Source organism: Saccopteryx leptura, chromosome 12 (genome assembly GCF_036850995.1).
Source record: "Saccopteryx leptura isolate mSacLep1 chromosome 12, mSacLep1_pri_phased_curated, whole genome shotgun sequence".
Lineage (NCBI taxonomy): Eukaryota > Metazoa > Chordata > Mammalia > Chiroptera > Emballonuridae > Saccopteryx > Saccopteryx leptura.
Genome location: NC_089514.1, coordinates 46,887,433 through 46,905,162, shown reverse-complemented (window position 1 = coordinate 46,905,162; position 17,730 = coordinate 46,887,433). Strand labels below are relative to the sequence as shown.

At 36.8% G+C, this 17,730-nt stretch overlaps 1 protein-coding gene across 2 annotated transcripts in view; it reads left to right on the top strand.

Annotated features, from left to right (window-relative positions):
- MAGI2 (membrane associated guanylate kinase, WW and PDZ domain containing 2) overlaps nt 1–17,730 on the top strand; it is a 1,711,587-nt gene that overhangs the window by 438,235 nt on the left and 1,255,622 nt on the right. For both annotated transcript variants that reach the window (XM_066354483.1, XM_066354482.1), the window contains exon 2: nt 157–273. In XM_066354483.1, the coding sequence (XP_066210580.1) occupies nt 157–273 (117 nt within the window). The remainder of the gene's footprint in view (nt 1–156; nt 274–17,730) is intronic.

Sequence of the window (17,730 nt, the reverse complement as noted above, 5' to 3'; positions counted from 1 at the left end):
TATATTTTATTATTACGGCAGTTAAATGTTTCAGGTGTTATAAGAGCAATGTGAAATATATTGTTTAAATAGGTTCATAAAATATGTATGACAGAATTAAATTACATATTTAAAATATTTTCCAATATTCTTTATTAAGAGTCTCTATTATTCTAGGAGGAATTGTTGATAAGGATCTTCGTCACTACCTCAACTTACGATTTCAGAAGGGTTCTGTGGACCACGAACTGCAGCAAATCATTCGTGACAACCTCTACCTCCGCACGGTGCCATGTGAGTACAACATGCAATATTATTTACTATGTTAACAGATAAGTGTTCGGACAGACATTTGTACCTTAAAAGAAAAGTTAAATCACACCGATTTTTCATGGTGGTCATTTGAAACAGAAACTGATTTGAGAAAGGGAAGTTGTAAATGCAAAAGCTTGTAACTGTAGTTGTGTGATCTGTGATGAAGGTGTAGCCAGAAGAGACTCATGATTTTCAAAGCTCTAACACCTAACTAACTTCTTCAGTTAATATCAAGGAATATGAATTCTTGTTCAGGATGTTGGTGATTCAGAATGAGTCATGATTTGGGTAGAACTCCACACTTGGAACAGAGAAATCCAAATTTAATTTATTAACTGAAATAGCTATTTTGTGAATAGATTCTACACAGTAACTTCCAGCCTCACCTCAGGATTGCAGCTGGGGAGTCTCATAAGAGAAAAGGAAATTACGCATTAGAAAGGAAAGTGAATGTGTCCTGTAACTCTTAGAAAAGTGATGACGTTGAATGTTGGATACAAATTTCTTATGTGAAACTTATAGAAATCCCCCAAAATCCCTGATTATGAACATGTGCAACCTCACAAGAGAGGAATTGAAAAAATGATAACATTCACAAATGAAGTTCTTAATACCTGCGTTAATTCAGTTCAGAATTTTCAACAACTTTATGACAATGCAGGGATTTCTCAAGGCAGGTGCTCGATCTTAGACAGACATCAACATCTACTTTTTCAAGGTAGAGTACATGATCTTCAGACACTTCTCATCTCCAGAAACTTTGGTTCATGAGTGTTGTGTATTCCTTTTGTTTGTTCTGCTCTAAACTTTAATAAACTCAAACTATAGGTTCTGAAAGGTTGATATTAAAAAAAAAAAACTTGGCTAAATTAAACAAATAAGCAAATATGTATACACATTTTTTATTTCTGGGATAGAATGGTAAGAACTATGTGAAATGTATAGATTATGGAAAATTATACTGAAATTCTGATAACAAACAGAGAAGTGAAATGAATAATTCAGCATCCAACCATTTTTACCTACACACAACTTGGAAAGATGGACTGTTGCCATCGTTAGCACCGACTGTTCATTAAAATAGATATGTCAGGGCAGCACTATCAGATCCTCCTAAATGAGAATTTTGTTGATTGACATCTTGTCAGTCCAAACGTTGTCTCTGTCAGTGTGTATTAGTTAAGTGAATAGCTTTTGGACTCTTGCTTTAAAACTAGAAGCTGAGAAAAGTGCATTCTTAAATTTGTAAATTTGACATTAGAATGATGGGCAGAGGAAGATGGATTAAAGTAAGTGACTGAACTATTTATAAGGTAACGAGTGGACTCGTTTTCAAAGCTGTGATGTTGTCAGCGCACCCGTGTAAATTTATCTTTTGTGACATGAAAGGAAGCAGATTTAAAATACCAAATAAAGAATCTGGGCACTTTATTATGTTTAAAAGCTGAGGGAAATAGATAAGAGGCTGGCATTCAGGAACACTTGTAGTCCTTGCTCAGGCAATGACATAAATACTCTTAATTAAATATGAAAATAATAGAAGTAATTCTGCATTACTTAATTAACTTCTTAAATATGTCATCTCTCTTTGAAGGTCCAAAGAAATACTATGAAGGAAAAATAAATGTAGGAATAAAATAACCAGGCTTATATGAGTAAACATAGTTTCTTGATGTGATTTCAGTACAAGGTCATAAAATCAATTAGAAATCCTTGAACAGCTCCTATGACGGACTGTTCTATAATGCTTAGAAACTCAGTGAATCTGAATATTATACTTATACAATTAATTTTTTAAAATTGTAGGCACCACATTGTAGTGAATGACAATAATGCCATTCACTAACAATGCTCTTAACTTGGCATAAAGGTAATATATATATATATATATATATTATGTATATCTAAATATATATATACATCTAATATATATTATATGTATCTATGTTAGAGATGATATATATCTAAGGTAGATATGATTCTGATTTATATTGTCTATAAACACTTTACACTGATAAATTGGATCTAGACAATTCACTGTCTTCACTCAGTATACCTTTTAATGAAATGTTCAGATATTTTCAGACTGTACAGCAAAAATGTATCGGTAGTGTGAAAAATCCTACTATTGTTTAGCAACTTAAAAATGCATTCAGAGTTATCTATTGGTCTTGAGTATAAACTGACATTTCTTATATATTTTCTTTTGTCCAAAAAATTCTCGTTGGTTGTCATGGACCCGGTACCATAAAAAGATGAGGTATTACTGAAGAGAATGTCACTGCTCTTATGAACATATAAATTAATATGTAAACCTCTGTTCAGTCTATTAATGGCACCAGGAGTAAGTCCCGGATAACTCTATGGAAACAAAACTATCATCAACTCGTTACTATATGAGGATGGTTTAACGTTTTTAAAAAGGAAGAACCCAATGAGTAATTCAGTTCACTATCACCACCAGCTACAACAAAGAAGAAAGAAGTTGAGAAAAGTGCATTCTTAATGCACTTAGGTCACAAAGTCTTAGGGCTCAATTTCCTTGGTGTCAATTATGTTAGAAGCAGTTCTGGGTTAGGTTCCAGAGGCCCCCTCCCCTTACACACAGCATATACACTCAGTCTAGGTGTAGACAGTCTGGGTGACGCTCCAGAGGCTCCCGCCCCTTACACACAGCACATGCGCCCAGTCTAGGTGTAGACAGTCTGGGTGACGCTCCAGGGGCCCCCTCCCCTTACACACAGCACATGCACTCAGTCTAGGTGTAGACAGTCTGGGTGACGCTCCAGGGGCCCCCTCCCCTTACACACAGCACATGCACTCAGTCCAGGTGTAGACAGTCTGGGTGACGCTCCAGGGGCCCCCTCCCTTTACACACAGCACATGCGCTCAGTCCAGGTGTAGACAGTCTGGGTGACGCTCCAGAGGCCCCCTCCCCTTACACACAGCACATGCACTCAGTCCAGGTGTAGACAGTCTGGGTGACGCTCCAGGGGCCCCCTCCCCTTACACACAGCACATACACTCAGTCCAGGTGTAGACAGTCTGGGTGACGCTCCAGGGGCCCCGTCCCCTTACACACAGCACATGCACTCAGTCCAGGTGTAGACAGTCTGGGTGAAACTCCAGAGGCCCCCTCCCCTTACACACAGCACATGCACTCAGTCTAGGTGTAGACAGTCTGGGTGACGCTCAGAGGCCCCCTCCCCTTACACACAGCACATGCACTCAGTCCAGGTGTAGACAGTCTGGGTGACGCTCCAGAGGCTCCCGCCCCTTACACACAGCACATGCACTCAGTCCAGGTGTAGACAGTCTGGGTGACGCTCAGAGGCCCCCTCCCCTTACACACAGCACATGCACTCAGTCCAGGTGTAGACAGTCTGGGTGACGCTCCAGGGGCCCCCTCCCCTTACACACAGCACATGCACTCAGTCTAGGTGTAGACAGTCTGGGTGACGCTCCAGAGGCCCCCTCCCCTTACACACAGCACATGCACTCAGTCCAGGTGTAGACAGTCTGGGTGACGCTCCAGGGGCCCCCTCCCCTTACACACAGCACATACACTCAGTCTAGGTGTAGACAGTTGGTTCCTCTACCCTTTTCTGAAGGAGGTCTGGGCCTGGCTGCTGGCTGATTGGATTTTCTTTTCTTTTTTAATTTTTCCGTTGACTTCAAAGGGAGAGAGAGAGAGAGAGAGAAAAGAATGGAGAGAGAGACGGAAAAAGAGAAACATTGGTTCATTGTTCCACTTCATTGTTCCATTCAGTTGTGCATTCACTGGTTACTTCTTGTATGTGCCCTGACTGGGGTCGAAACCAGGACTTCGGCGTGGCACACCAGGATGTTCTATCCACTGAGCAACCCAGCCAGGGCCTGGCTGATTTCTAATCTAAATGTTGGAGGGAGGTGGACAAGTCAGGTTTCTACTAGGCATTAACTATATAATATAAAATTCTATTAATCTGTTCCCTGCTCATAACAAGGTTTGACTGTATTTAGCCATTTACTTGTTTCCCTAGAACATTATCTCAAACCTAATTCTCTCAAATCATGTTTTTAAAACTGTGTCTGTAGACACGGAAGGCAACTTGGCCACAGAGACAGGATTGTTGGACAGAGCGAGCAGGGTGCACACACACTCGCACACTCACATAGAGGCCCGCATGGCATTGGTTCCTCATCCTTTCAACTTGAGTCGTGGAGAGAAGACACTTTGGAACTGGGTCTTGATCATTTCTGTAGATGAGCCAGTTGCACGATTTATATTCATGAAAGGCCTAAGTTTGTAGCTAAATGTGTGCCTTTCAATTGCTAACTGTGTAATTTATGGGGATGTAAAAACTCTTAAGGGGATCCTGATGTTCTAAAGTGAAAGTTATTATTTTTTAAATAAATACTGTAAATGAATTTTTCTACTATTATATTTCAGGCTTATAGAATGTTTATCTAACGGAACTTCAGGGAAAATGAGTAAATAATAATTAGACAAAACTTTTGTAATCTGGATTGTGATAAAAAAAAAACTACCCAGAAAAATATATATGGATAAAATATGGATAAAGAAATCAAAAAGGATTAGAATATTCATCAAATGGGATTTCAGTTACTTTGACAGTTCTCAAAAGACAACATCAAGCACCGTTAGCAGCACTATTTAGAGTTTATATGGGATTGTGTTATCAAAGTATGTGAGGTGCACATGGTTAAGGCAGCATGCATGTATTGTCCTTGCATAATATAAATTCAAAAGTATATAAAGGAAATAAATGGGTTTGACACAGGATACTGTTTTATTAATTTCCAAATGTTTAAAGAGTAAAAATGGAGTTTACTTTGATTTTCATATTTTATTGAACATAATGATTACATATAGTTAATTCTTGAATTTAATCAACTTTGAATAAATTGAATATGCTTCTTAAATATGAGAAAAATAAACACTTTTATTTATTTATGAAGTTCTGTTCCTTTCTATCCTTAAAATTTATTGAAAATACAAATTAATTTTTGAAGCAGGTATGAGAACAATATATATGTTAGATACTATATTTCCATTATACTCGATGACATGTGGAAGGACTTCAGGGATCAGTTTTTAAAGTTTCAAAACAAAATGGAATTTAGTTAAATTTAAACTTCTCTTCCAAGATCATAACTTGTCATTTAGAGAGATGATTTTATCGAGGAATATTTTAAATTATTTTGAAGACAAAAGAAATTCTGATATATACCAAATAAAAGATAAAAAAGCATAAAACTATTCTATGAGGTGTGAATAAAATGAAAAACATAGATTTAAGATATGAAAGAAATTTTATGAAAGAGCTGATTGAGAGGTAACTCACAATGATCTTTCACATGTTTGATAACTTTAAGTTAGTATAACTCTGCTATGTTAAAAAGAAACATTCTCAAGAATAAAATTGTAGGTTTTCTAATATATTTTTTAAAGTTTTCTGTTATGCTAAATATTTTTATGAAGAAACAAATAGAAGCAGGAAAGTTATAGGAACTGTCTCCTTTTAAGATGAGTAGTTATTAAAAAATAAAAAATAAGCAGTTAACAACACACCAAAGGGAACAGCTATGCAAGAGGTCAATGTTGCTTTTTCCTGATTATATACTCCCATATAGGACAATGGTCAGAGAGGGTTATTGAAGAGAATCTAGTGACTACATATGTATTAAAAAGTAGAACTTTGCATGGGGGAAAATAATTTTAATGTTTAAGCAAAAATCATCAGTACATTTAAACCTTACAAAAATATGCAATGTTCAATAAGGCAATATTTTTATGTGGATATGAATGAATCTTTCCAATTACTTGTAATGTTCATCACAAATGTACATTTCTAAGCATGTGGAACGTAGGGAGAGTGACATAAACTGGTAATTATACTGCCAAAAAATTATCTTTCTTCAATGAATGAAATTCTCTGAGTTAAAAGTGATCAAGAATATGACTAAATACTCAGACTATCTTTAAGCAACACAGGCCTATGTGCTGAGACATGCAGGCATAGGAATACAGAGAACAAGTCTGACTGAGTTTTTTTTTTTAATTTTTAATTTTTTAATTTTTTTATTTATTCATTTTAGAGAGGAGAGGGAGAGACAGAGAAAGAGAGAGAGAGAGAGGAGAGACAGAGAGAGAGAAGGGGGGAGGAGCTGGAAGCATCAACTCCCATATGTGCCTTGACTAGGCAAGCCCAGGGTTTCAAACCGGTGACCTCAGCATTTCCAGGTCGACGCTTTATCCATTGCGCCACCACAGGTCAGGCCCTGACTGAGTTTTAAAACAACAACTGTATGCTGACATTTGTGTTAGCCTTAACCTTATTGCCTCAAGTAAAAATCATCAGTCTTAAAGCTCTTTTTTAATGTTTCTTTTAGAATGTGATTCCTGGTTTTCACAATTCTTTTAGAATCAAGGTAAAATTTTTTTGTTCTTTAAAAACTAAATCAATTTTTAAAAAAATTCCCTTATTATATGTGATTTTGAGTGTAGACAATAGAGGTGTTAGGGAATAAGTATATTATCAGCATTGTGGGCCAAAGAAATAGAAAATCTATAAACAAATAAAACTAAATTTCTTCAGAAATTTAAAAAAATTCTGAAAAGCTAGACCAAAATAAAAATTTCAAAAGCTTCTGAGCAGTAGCAAATACTTGCAAGGATTTTACCCATTTACTCATTCATATGCTTACCTGGTATATTTTATTAAAAATATGTTGTTACTATATATAAATCTGTATTAGGTTTACCCACCCCTCTTATCATGCAGACTATTAAGATCTATATAGTTTCATGTCTAATATGTGAAAGTACAATAAATGCATTTTTCTTTTCATTGAACAAAATGAATATCTCTCAGTTAGAAACATTCATTAGTTTGGTTGACAGAGTACTCTAGAAAATAACTAGTCTTAAAATGTCGCTTAAAATAGAAAGGCAAGGTGCATTAGAAGTGAGTGTATTGATTTAACCATTTGACACCACAGGCACTGGTCTTAGTTTAAAGGAACATATCTAGCACAAAAGAAAAGCAATAAGCACCAACAGTGAACAACCTTACTGATCTTTCAAACAACATAAAATTGCCTTTGTCCTGACTTGACTAGCTTTTTTTGTGGCTGTGACCCAAACTTTCTCTTGACCTTTCCCTTTTGGTTTGTTTTTCTCTTTTTCCTCTTCATCTAGAGAGGCTTTCCATAGGAAAACTAGGTCTGTGGACCACAGATGGAGTAGGCAGATGGCATGTACACTCCTAGGCTTCAGTGGTTCTAGCAGCTGGCCCAGGGAAGAATTGGAGATAAATGCCTGAAGCCATGTTCCCACCTCCAGAAAAGCAAGTCATCACTTTCAATGGAGAATAGCTCACCTTCCAGGAGTTCCAGAATTTACTCCTTGCAGACTTCACAAGTGTAGTCCACTGGGACATGAAAAGGTCAATATATCTCATTGTACAGCACATGCTTTTTGAAAGAAAGAATTGGGACTCTGTAGGATTCAGACCTACCCAAGTTTCCAAAACCTTGACTAGTACCTAGGCTATTAGAAGATCATGTAGCTGAAGAAAACCTGTGAGCAGACAGCAATGGCACTTTAAGGGACTTCAGGACTGCAGATTTGTAGTAGGGCACTCAATTCTGATTCAAATGCACTTGGTCAAAAGAACAATGGAAAAGGAATACTAAATGTGGTATGAGAGTCTAATGTCTAGTGCACTAATCAGAGTTATTTACACATTGCAATTTAGCATGGATAGGGCAAGGTAAGTAGTAATGACTGTTGGTGTTCCCTGTGTGACTTCATGGTACTGTGGAAAGAACACTCACCTAAGAACCGAGAGCCATTGGTTTCGGACTAGGTCCTCCCACTCACTCACTATAAGACAGTGGTAGTCAACCTGGTTCCTACCACCCACTAGTGGGCGTTCTAGCTTTTATGGTGGGCAGTAGCAGAGCAACCAAAGTATAAATAAAAAGATAGATTTAACTATGGTAAGTTGTTTTATAAAGATTTATTCTGGCCCTGGCCCGTTGGCTCAGTGGTAGAGTGTCGGCCTGGCATGCAGAAGTCCCAGGTTTGATTCCCGGCCAGGGCACACAGGAGAAGCGCCCATCTGCTTCTCCACCCTTCCCCCTCTCCTTCCTCTCTGTCTCTCTCTTCCCCTCCCGCAGCCAAGGCTCCATTGGAGCAAAGATGGCCCGGGCACTGGGGATGGCTCCTTGGCCTCTGGCCCAGGCGCTAGAGTGGCTCTAGTCACGGCAGAGCTACGCCCCCTGGTAGGCAGAGCGTTGCCCCTGGTGGGCGTGCCGGGTGGATCCCGGTCGGGCGCATGCGGAAGTCTATCTGACTGTCTCTCCCCGTTTCCAGCTTCAGAAAAATACAAACAAAAAAAAAGATTTATTCTGCCAAACAGCGAAAATCTGACATAAAGTACTTGGTAAGTAATTAATTATCATTACATGCTTTAACTTGCTGTAACTCTACTTTATAATTTTTATAAAGTAAAGTTACTGCCTTACTTTATAAATCACCATTACTGTGGAACTGGTGGGCAGTTAGAAAATTTTACTACTAACAGAGATACATAAGTGGGCGGTAGGTATAAAAAGGTTGACTACAAAGGCCTTAGCTTTTGAACTAAGTAGAGGGAGAGAGACGAATAAAATGAACTCTGGCAGTTCTTTCTGCTCGTGAGTGATGCAGTTTTCTGATTCTGCTGGCTTGTTTTCTTTATTTTATCGTTATTTAAATCAGTTCATCAAATTGGCTTAAAATTATTCTGAGTATGAAATGCCCTTGATCTTGAGTAGGTGTAAACAGCTTATTGAAACTGAAGATATATCAAATACAGCAGACACTTCGGGGAAAAATTAAGAGCTGGGTTTAAATTAAGTGTAGTTCTGGGTATAACCAACCAAGCTTGTTCTTTTAGATATTTTTATGAATGTCAAGTTAAGATGCCATCATAACTCTGATGTTCCTTGCAATTTGCCTTCACTATTCATGAAACTCTGAAATATGGTCCATTTTTAGTAAATGGATGGGAAAATAAACCTAATGAGAAATACAAAGCTTTTAAAATTATTCTCCTCCTTTGGGATGTGTAACAAGTTAAGTAGTGACAAAAAGATTTCTGAAACATGAGGTGTATTGTTATGAAAATGTGATTGTAATCTTTGTGATAAGATGTTTAACAAAAAATATAGTTTCTTCTAATAAATATCATTTATTCAGGTGAATAGCGCTGGGCAGAGGCCCAAATAGATCTTGCTAACATGAGGTTAAATCACTGCTCAGTCAAGATAGTCAGGAGTCACTTTAGGAGAATCTGGAGGCTTTCTCATGCAGGTAAGACTAATGTAGGATTTATAGTCAATTCAATTTAAAAATACACATAGATCCTGCTTTCTTAGACAAGTCCAAATTTAGAATTGGATCAATTCCCAATTTGTTTCCCAATTTCTATTCCAAGATCTGTTACCTTTCCTACATACAGGCTAGCTTACAGAAATGTTGTTTTTTATGGACACAGAAATCAGTAAATATCTGCACAAGCTCAACTGGAGTACTGAGAGCACTACTGAGAACTCTGTCCCAACCAGCTGTTCAACACAACCCTCTTGTGTGCATAAATGTTCACTTGTTAACTTGTCTTCCAAAGAAAAGACTGAATTTGTAGGCAGGCAGATAGATAGATAGATAGATAGATAGATAGATAGATAGATAGATAGATAGATAGATAGATAGATAGATAGATGATAGATAGATCTTCGATCTCTCCTTTCTCATTTTTTGGCAAGAATTCTAGTTCCTTTTCTCACCTTTTTAATTGTTTGACATGATGAAAAACTGAAGATCGGTAAAGGATGTGAATATATGTAGGATATTTGAAACTTTATGTGCTGAATCCAGTTTATCTTAGCATTGCTAATAGGAGAATGGTTTATAAGTCACCAGCCAAGGCCAATTCTAGGTTCAGGACTCCGTGAACATCAACCAGAACGATTCTTAAAATTGCAACAAATACCATTTACTGAATACTTCCTATAGGAGAGAGATGTTTTTCATACATTCTCTCATTGAATCCTCATAGCATCCCTACAAGATAAGTGTCATTATTACCTTTGAAGACACCTAGAGAAATTAAAGCTCTGAGGTTAAATAACATACTGGACACCAAGCATTAGGTCAGGAACAGGGATTCTATCCCAGGTGCATCTCGCTCCCAGTCCACAGTTTCTCTACATAAGAGGAACTCTCTACTGGAAGGTCTGGGTAGACAAGAACACCATAAAGTTGCTGCCAAGACATTCAGAAATGTTCCTAGGGTAGAAAAAGAAGTAAAGCAAAGAACTCCATGGGCTGACTGACTACCTAGTGAGCATGAATGTAGTTTTACAGGCTGTCAGGCTCTCTGATGAGCATAAATGGAGTTCCATCAATAAAAGAGACTTTTTTTTAACCAAACAGACATAAATAGAAGTTCCCACAATTAAATATATATATATATGTAATTATCAAGGAAGTTTTCAATGGAAGGTCTATTGATTGGCTAGCTCTAGTCAGTCAGTTATTTTCTTCTTGACATGAGCTCTCAAATGATCATTAATCAATCAAGTAACAGAATGTCTTTGCGCTAGCAAATCATTGCTAGAAATGTTGAAATATAAAATATCTAAGGGGAAAAAAAGAAAATTTTAATTGATAACTATATTATTCCAATAATTAAAACTTTTACCTTATTATAGAAAGAGAAATATGCAGAGAGGTCCACATTTTCTAGAAGTTTGCTTTCATTTCCAAGCTTTGGCCTGACCCGTGGTGGTGTGGTGGGTAAAGCGTCAACCTGGAATGCTGAGGTTGCTGGTTTGAAACTCTGTGCTTGCCTGGTCAAGGCACATATAGGAGTTAATACTTCCTGTTCCTCCTCCTCTTCTCTTTCTCTCTTTCTCTCTCCTTTGTAAAATGAATAAATTTTTTTAAATCTCTTTATTTCCCAACTTTGCTAACAAAAACGTATTTTATTTCAGTTCTAATAGACATTTTACCTGCATTTCATACTCTGAATTCTAATCTAAATCTAAAATTCTAACAATATAAAGCTCTGTAAATAGGTATTTATAAACTTTCTCAGTTCCTCTTCTTGGTATTTTATAAAAACTTCTTTTGCAAATCAGTGTAAGGGTGACAAGGGTAAAAATAAGAAAAAGGGATGAATTAACATTTAATAAATAGCTATATGTAAGGACTATAATTATGTCATTGCATTTAGCAATTCTCTAAGAAATACATTGTGGTTCCTAATATTCAGAACAGGAAACTTAAGCTGAGAGAGGCGAAGAACACTTACCCGACCACAGCTACTTAGTGGATGGCAAGGATTTCAAGTGTTTAGGTCTGTCTGATGCCAAGACCCATTTTTTGATATATCATATTGTCTCCTTAATCATTATAGCTCTGATATACCAATAGTTCCGAACAAATTTTGGGAGGACTCAGGACACAGAGAACTACCTGGATGTATATCTACAATTTTTTATTTTATTTTATATTTTTATAGAGACAGAGAGAGAGTCAGAGAGAGGGATAGATAGGGACAGACAGACTGGAATGGTGAGAGTTGGAAAGCATCAATCATCAGTTTTTCATTGTGGCACTTTTGTATTTTTTTAGTTCATTGATTGCTTTCTCATATGTGCCTTGACCGTGGGGCTACAGCAGACTAAGCAAACCTTTACTCAAGCCAGTGACCTTGGGTCCAAGCTGGTGAGCTTTTGCTCAAACCAGATGAGCCCGCGCTTAAGCTGGCAACCTCGGGGTCTCAAACCTGGGTCCTCCGCATCCCCAACGCTCTATCCACTGCGCCACCACCTACCTGGTCAGACTATCTACATTTTTTTTTTAAATCTAATATTTCCATAAAAGCAGAGTAGTTATGAAAAGAGACAGTGAATTAAATAAGATCACTAACACACATTTCTTTGCACAACTTCTGTGCAAGAACTCCACTAGTCTCATTCTTCCCAAGGCTCCACAAGGACCAGGGTCAATAGGTGATTGATATTATTCAACAGCAGCATACCCTTCTCCTGTTTTTACCTGGAGGTAACCAGGACTATTCACTTCTGAATAACATTTTAATGGGAATAAATGACCTTTTTCATCTCAGAGAAGCATTGCTTCCCCATCTCATGATTACTGGTGCTCAACTGACCCAGCTGTTACTTGTGGCCCAGTGTAGTGACAGCTTCTCAGATCCCAAACCCTCTGACTAGCTCACTGAATACAATTTCATGGTGACACACTTCACCAGGAGTATGTGGAACTAAAATATTCATATGTGCCTTCCCCATTCACATATCCTCCCTGGATTCTGGGTAAATCCCGTATTCTAACTCAAGGGATTTAGATCCATAACACCTTTGCTCTCCAGTGTCCACTTAAACCATTAAGGAGCTAAGGAGTAGACAGCCAACTTTCTTTCCTTTTTATTATTTTCAGTGTCAAAGAATTCTTTGTTTGCTTTTCTATTCCATGAAGCAACAGTAGGTAATGTGTCTTTCAGGGTTTAGTCCAGAAAATAAAACCACACAAGCTTTTTTGAGGAGAAAGAGATTTAGGGAATTAATTGTTTAGAAAACTGCTGGAAAAATCTAAAGAAGAGGGTTGCAGAGGAGATCCTAGGATAATACTTAACTGGCACAGAAGTGCCTTCCCCAGATGACTGCAACCTCGAGGCCAGCAGCCGCGAGTCACAAAGCCAGAACTGAAAAATTTATAAATTCCCCAAACCAGAATTGAGAAGTTGCCACTGTGGCTACAATGAACACAAATTGCTTCTTGACACTTAAGAATCTGGAGAACGAACACCAGAAATGTCCTGCAGAACCAATTACACCTCCGAGAAGGAAAACATTACCTTTAACCATCTTTCATTTTTATGATAAACAAATAATATCAGTGCCTTAAAATTATTACTTTTTAAATATTGCTCTGAGTTTTATATTCTTTTTGATTAAATTAATTTATGCTCCAATACTAACAATATAAATAAGTTTTACCAGATATTAGTTAAAATATTTATAGTGTATTTTTAAGTAAGTTTTTTTCTTTTCTACTTATACTCAAGCTTCTAATGATTAATTTACAGTATAGTAACAAATACAAAAAGTATTTGTTCTTTATAAAATCAGGATATATATGCATTATTGGTATATTTTGGGATTGTTCAACTACTTATAGAATGGGGCATTTTTAAACAGTGTAAGAGTCTTTGTTCATTTTTTGTTGACAACTTTATTGTTAAAATAATAAATGTAATACTAAAAAATTGAGTTCATAATTATATTTCTCACATGAAAAAGCAATTGACAAAATTGCTTTCAGAACAGAATTTAAACTTGGAGCAAGAAAAGGAATCTTAATTAAAAGTGAGAAGTTGAATATATTATTTGAAGCACTACAGAAAAATTAATTACAATTTGAAAAAAGTAAGATGCTTTCAGCACTAAATGGCATAACATCTGGGTTCAGAGGTCCACTTTGGCAGATTTCTATAGGTCCCAACATCATTTCTTTACCTAAAGGTTCATAAAAAGGTCATGCTATAAGTCTTTTGGTAGGTTGAAATACATTAAAAAATGCACAAAGAAAACATCACTAATGCAATTTGGAAACCTGCACTTAAGCTAGTATGTTGACCTAACATTGATTTTGAAAAAGGAGACAGCCAATTTCCTGATATAAATATAAATTTTAATCTCTTTTATTCTGTTAATTGGATGTTATTTTCTTTCTGATTGATATATTCATAAAAAGTTATCTTTAAAACTCATTGCTTGTGAAAGTTCGATTGCTAATTCAAAGTGTCATCAGTATAACCTGTTAAATTCAAAGAGTTTTTTATATATTGTAACTTTAATGCAGGTCATTGAACATTAAGAGCTACTATGTGCATATGACCAGGTAGATGTGGAAAATATGGAAATATTAAAACATAGGTCCTAAAGTTCTGGTCAAGATGGAGGATAGGTAAATGTAGTTCTTGAATTCTCCTACAACTGCATCAGAATTACAACTGAAACACTGAAAAATCATTTTTCAGAATTGCCTGAAATCTAGCTGAACTTCCTACTGCCAGGGACTTAAAAAGGAAGCTGCATGGAGACTGGTTGGAGGAGCTGAGATACAGAACAGGCTAGTCCCACACCCACATGTGGTGGGTAAAAATCAGAAAGGATATCTTGACTGCAGCAGTCCCCCATGAGGAGCCCAACCCAGTGCTCCAATGCCAGGAAGATAAGTCTTCCTAATTTCTGGTGGGGGATGTGGCTGAGTGAAATGCAGACTGCTGGAGCAGCCTCCAAAAGGACCCATCCATAGACTTACTCAGACTTATTTGCTCTGAGCTCCAGTGCTGGGGCAATAACTTGAAAGGCTCCAGAGACATAAGGAAAGGAACTGAATTGTCTGGCATCAGAACAAGAGCTGGAGGGGCAGCTTTCTCCCAGACAGAATGCTGGCAGAGGCAATTGCTTTTTTGTTGAATCCTCCCTACACAGAGCTGGCAGACAGGTGCCATATCTGAATCTCCATCAACCTGGCTCATGCTTAGACTTTCCCAAAATCCTCATACAAGTAGCATCTGGCTTCAGCATGCCTTATACATTTCGCTAAGTAGACCCAGGCCCAGTGCTAGTGGCCGCCGGTCTAGGTTCGCAACTTGGCCTCTCCTGGGCACTCCAAGCCCAGCAAAAGAAGGAGCTATCTGCAGATAATTTTGTAATTCAATCCAGGTGGCCCCAGGCAGGACACAGGTGGCAGCTGACCTTGGTCTGCACCTCCCAGAAGGCCCAAGAACCACTTCTACAAGAAACACACTTAAGAGTCAGTGGGCACAGAGCCCCACTGAAGTAAATCCTGCTCTATGAGTTGGGCCTTTGAACAACTGATACTCTGTGGTGGTTGTAGCCAGTCCTTGTAGCCAATTGGCCTGGAGGTAAGTCCTTCCCATTGAAGTGCCAACAATAATCAAGGCTCAACTACAATAGAAGGGTGTATACAGCCCACAATGGACAGGGAGATGGAGCATGTGTAGTTCCCAGCTGAGGTAATCAAGGAGGCTGTGTCACTGAACCCTACAGAACACCTACTACATAAGGCCACTTTACCAAGCCTAGGAGACATAGCAGCTCTACCTAATACATATAAACCAACACAGGGAGGCTGCCAAAATGAAGAGACAAAGAAATATGTCTTAAATGAAAGAATACAACAAAACTCCAGAAAAAGAATTAAACAAAATGGAGATGAGCAAAGTACCAGATTCAGAGTTCAAAACACTGGTTTTAAGTATACTCAATGAATTTTGAGGAAGAGTAGATGACCTTAGTGAGAATATCAACAAAGAGAAAGAAATATAAAAATGGAACTATAAAAATATAAAATAGGCCCAGTCAGATATAAAGGAGAGTAAAGAATACATTTACAGGGAATCAACAGTGGAATAAATGAAGCAGAGGATCATCAAATCAGAGATTTAGAAGGTAAGAAAGCAAGAGAACACCCAATCAGAACAGCAAAGGAAAAAAAAATCCAAAAAAAAAAAAAAAAAATGAGGCTAGTGAAAGGAGCTTCTGGGACAACTTCAAGCATACCAACATTCACATCATGGGAGGGCCAGAAGGAGAAGAGAGACAAAGGAATTGAAAACCTACTTTAAAAAATAATGACAGAAAAATTCCCTAGCCTGGTGAAGAAAATAGAGATAGAAGTCTAGGAAAGTCAGGAAGTCCTAAACAAGATGAACCCAAAGAGACCACACCAAGATCATCATAATTAAAATGCTGAAAGTTAAAAACAAAGAATCTTAAATCATTAATACAAGAAATGTTAAAGGGCCTTTTCTCAATATGGGAGGGGAGTAGGAGGAAGAGTAAAATAGATGAAGGAATTAAGAAGTACAAATCAGTAGTTACAGAATAGTCTCAGGGATGTAAAGTACAGCATAGGGAATATAGTCAATAATATCATAATTATTTATAGGGTCAGATGGATGCTAGATTTATTGAGGTAATAACTTAGTTAATATATAATGTGTATTCACCATGTTGAACATCTGAAACTAAAATATATATGTCAACTTTAATTGAAAAATAAAGAAATATTTAAAGTAAAAAAACAAATAAATACAATATGTTCTATTCCATAGGGATTTATCCTTAGTGCAAGTTCAAATCTAGGTAAACAAATACCATTTTTCTCATTTTATAAAATGAGATTAAATAGAGCATATACAAGTAACAAAGGTAAAATAACTACCTTATTTTAAAGTTAAGGCTTATGCCCAGCTTCAAGACTTTGGAATATAATTAATTATTAGAAAACTGAGTTAGTTCATACAAGAGTAATCAATAAATGCTTGGAGTTAATGAAGATATAGACAAAGAATTACTGAACTTAATAGAGGACTATAAATTCAGTTTTGGGAACTCTATTCATGCCTGTTATTATATATATATTCACACTTCATATTTCTTATGAGTTGGGAGAAGAATAAGAAGAACAGAAAAAAATAAATAAGAAGGAAAGAAAAAAACTCCAATATTTTGGCAATCCCTCAAGTATTAAAGGTTTTCTTGGGTTACCCTGTGCGGGTAAATTTAATTACATTTACTAGCTAGAGAAACACATTTTTGACCCTAGAATCAATCTGAATCTTTCAGAATCCCTGAACAATGAATCCCTGACTTCTTCAGTAGAAATACGGTATTAAATTAAGTTTAAGATATTTAGGGTCTATTGTGATTGTTCATCCCTGCTTGTGTTCCTAGGAAACCTTGAGTTATAACAAGCATGTGACCTATTAGTTCATGAATACTCTCTTCATTATTAAGAAGGGGAGAAATGAGGCTCAGCAAGTTAAGTAAATAGCCCAAGATTGTTAACTTATAATTGGCAGAGCCAGAGTTGAAACTTAAACAGTTTTTTCTCTTGATAATAATATACAGAGAGATAATAATGCATATGTATTTAAATATACCCATATGTATGTAAGTCTTTATACACACATACAAACATATATTATTTATTTATATCTATATAAAACATGACACGAGCATATGTTTATATATTTATATATGCATATATATATGACATAAAGTCTCTCATGTCAGTAAGATAATAGAACATACAGACAACTGTGCAGGTGGACATTGTATACATGTTACAGATTGGACATTGAAACCTTGTTCAAGGTAACCTATTAGGAAAACCTTCAGTGAAAAGCATAACGTTTAAGTCGGTTTTGGAAACTCCATGAGGTTGAATAGGTGACAGGAGGCAGAAGAACATTATAATTGAGAAGACCTTTTGAAGTGCTGATAATGAGCTTGAGAAGAATAAAGGTGGAGTTTTTATGT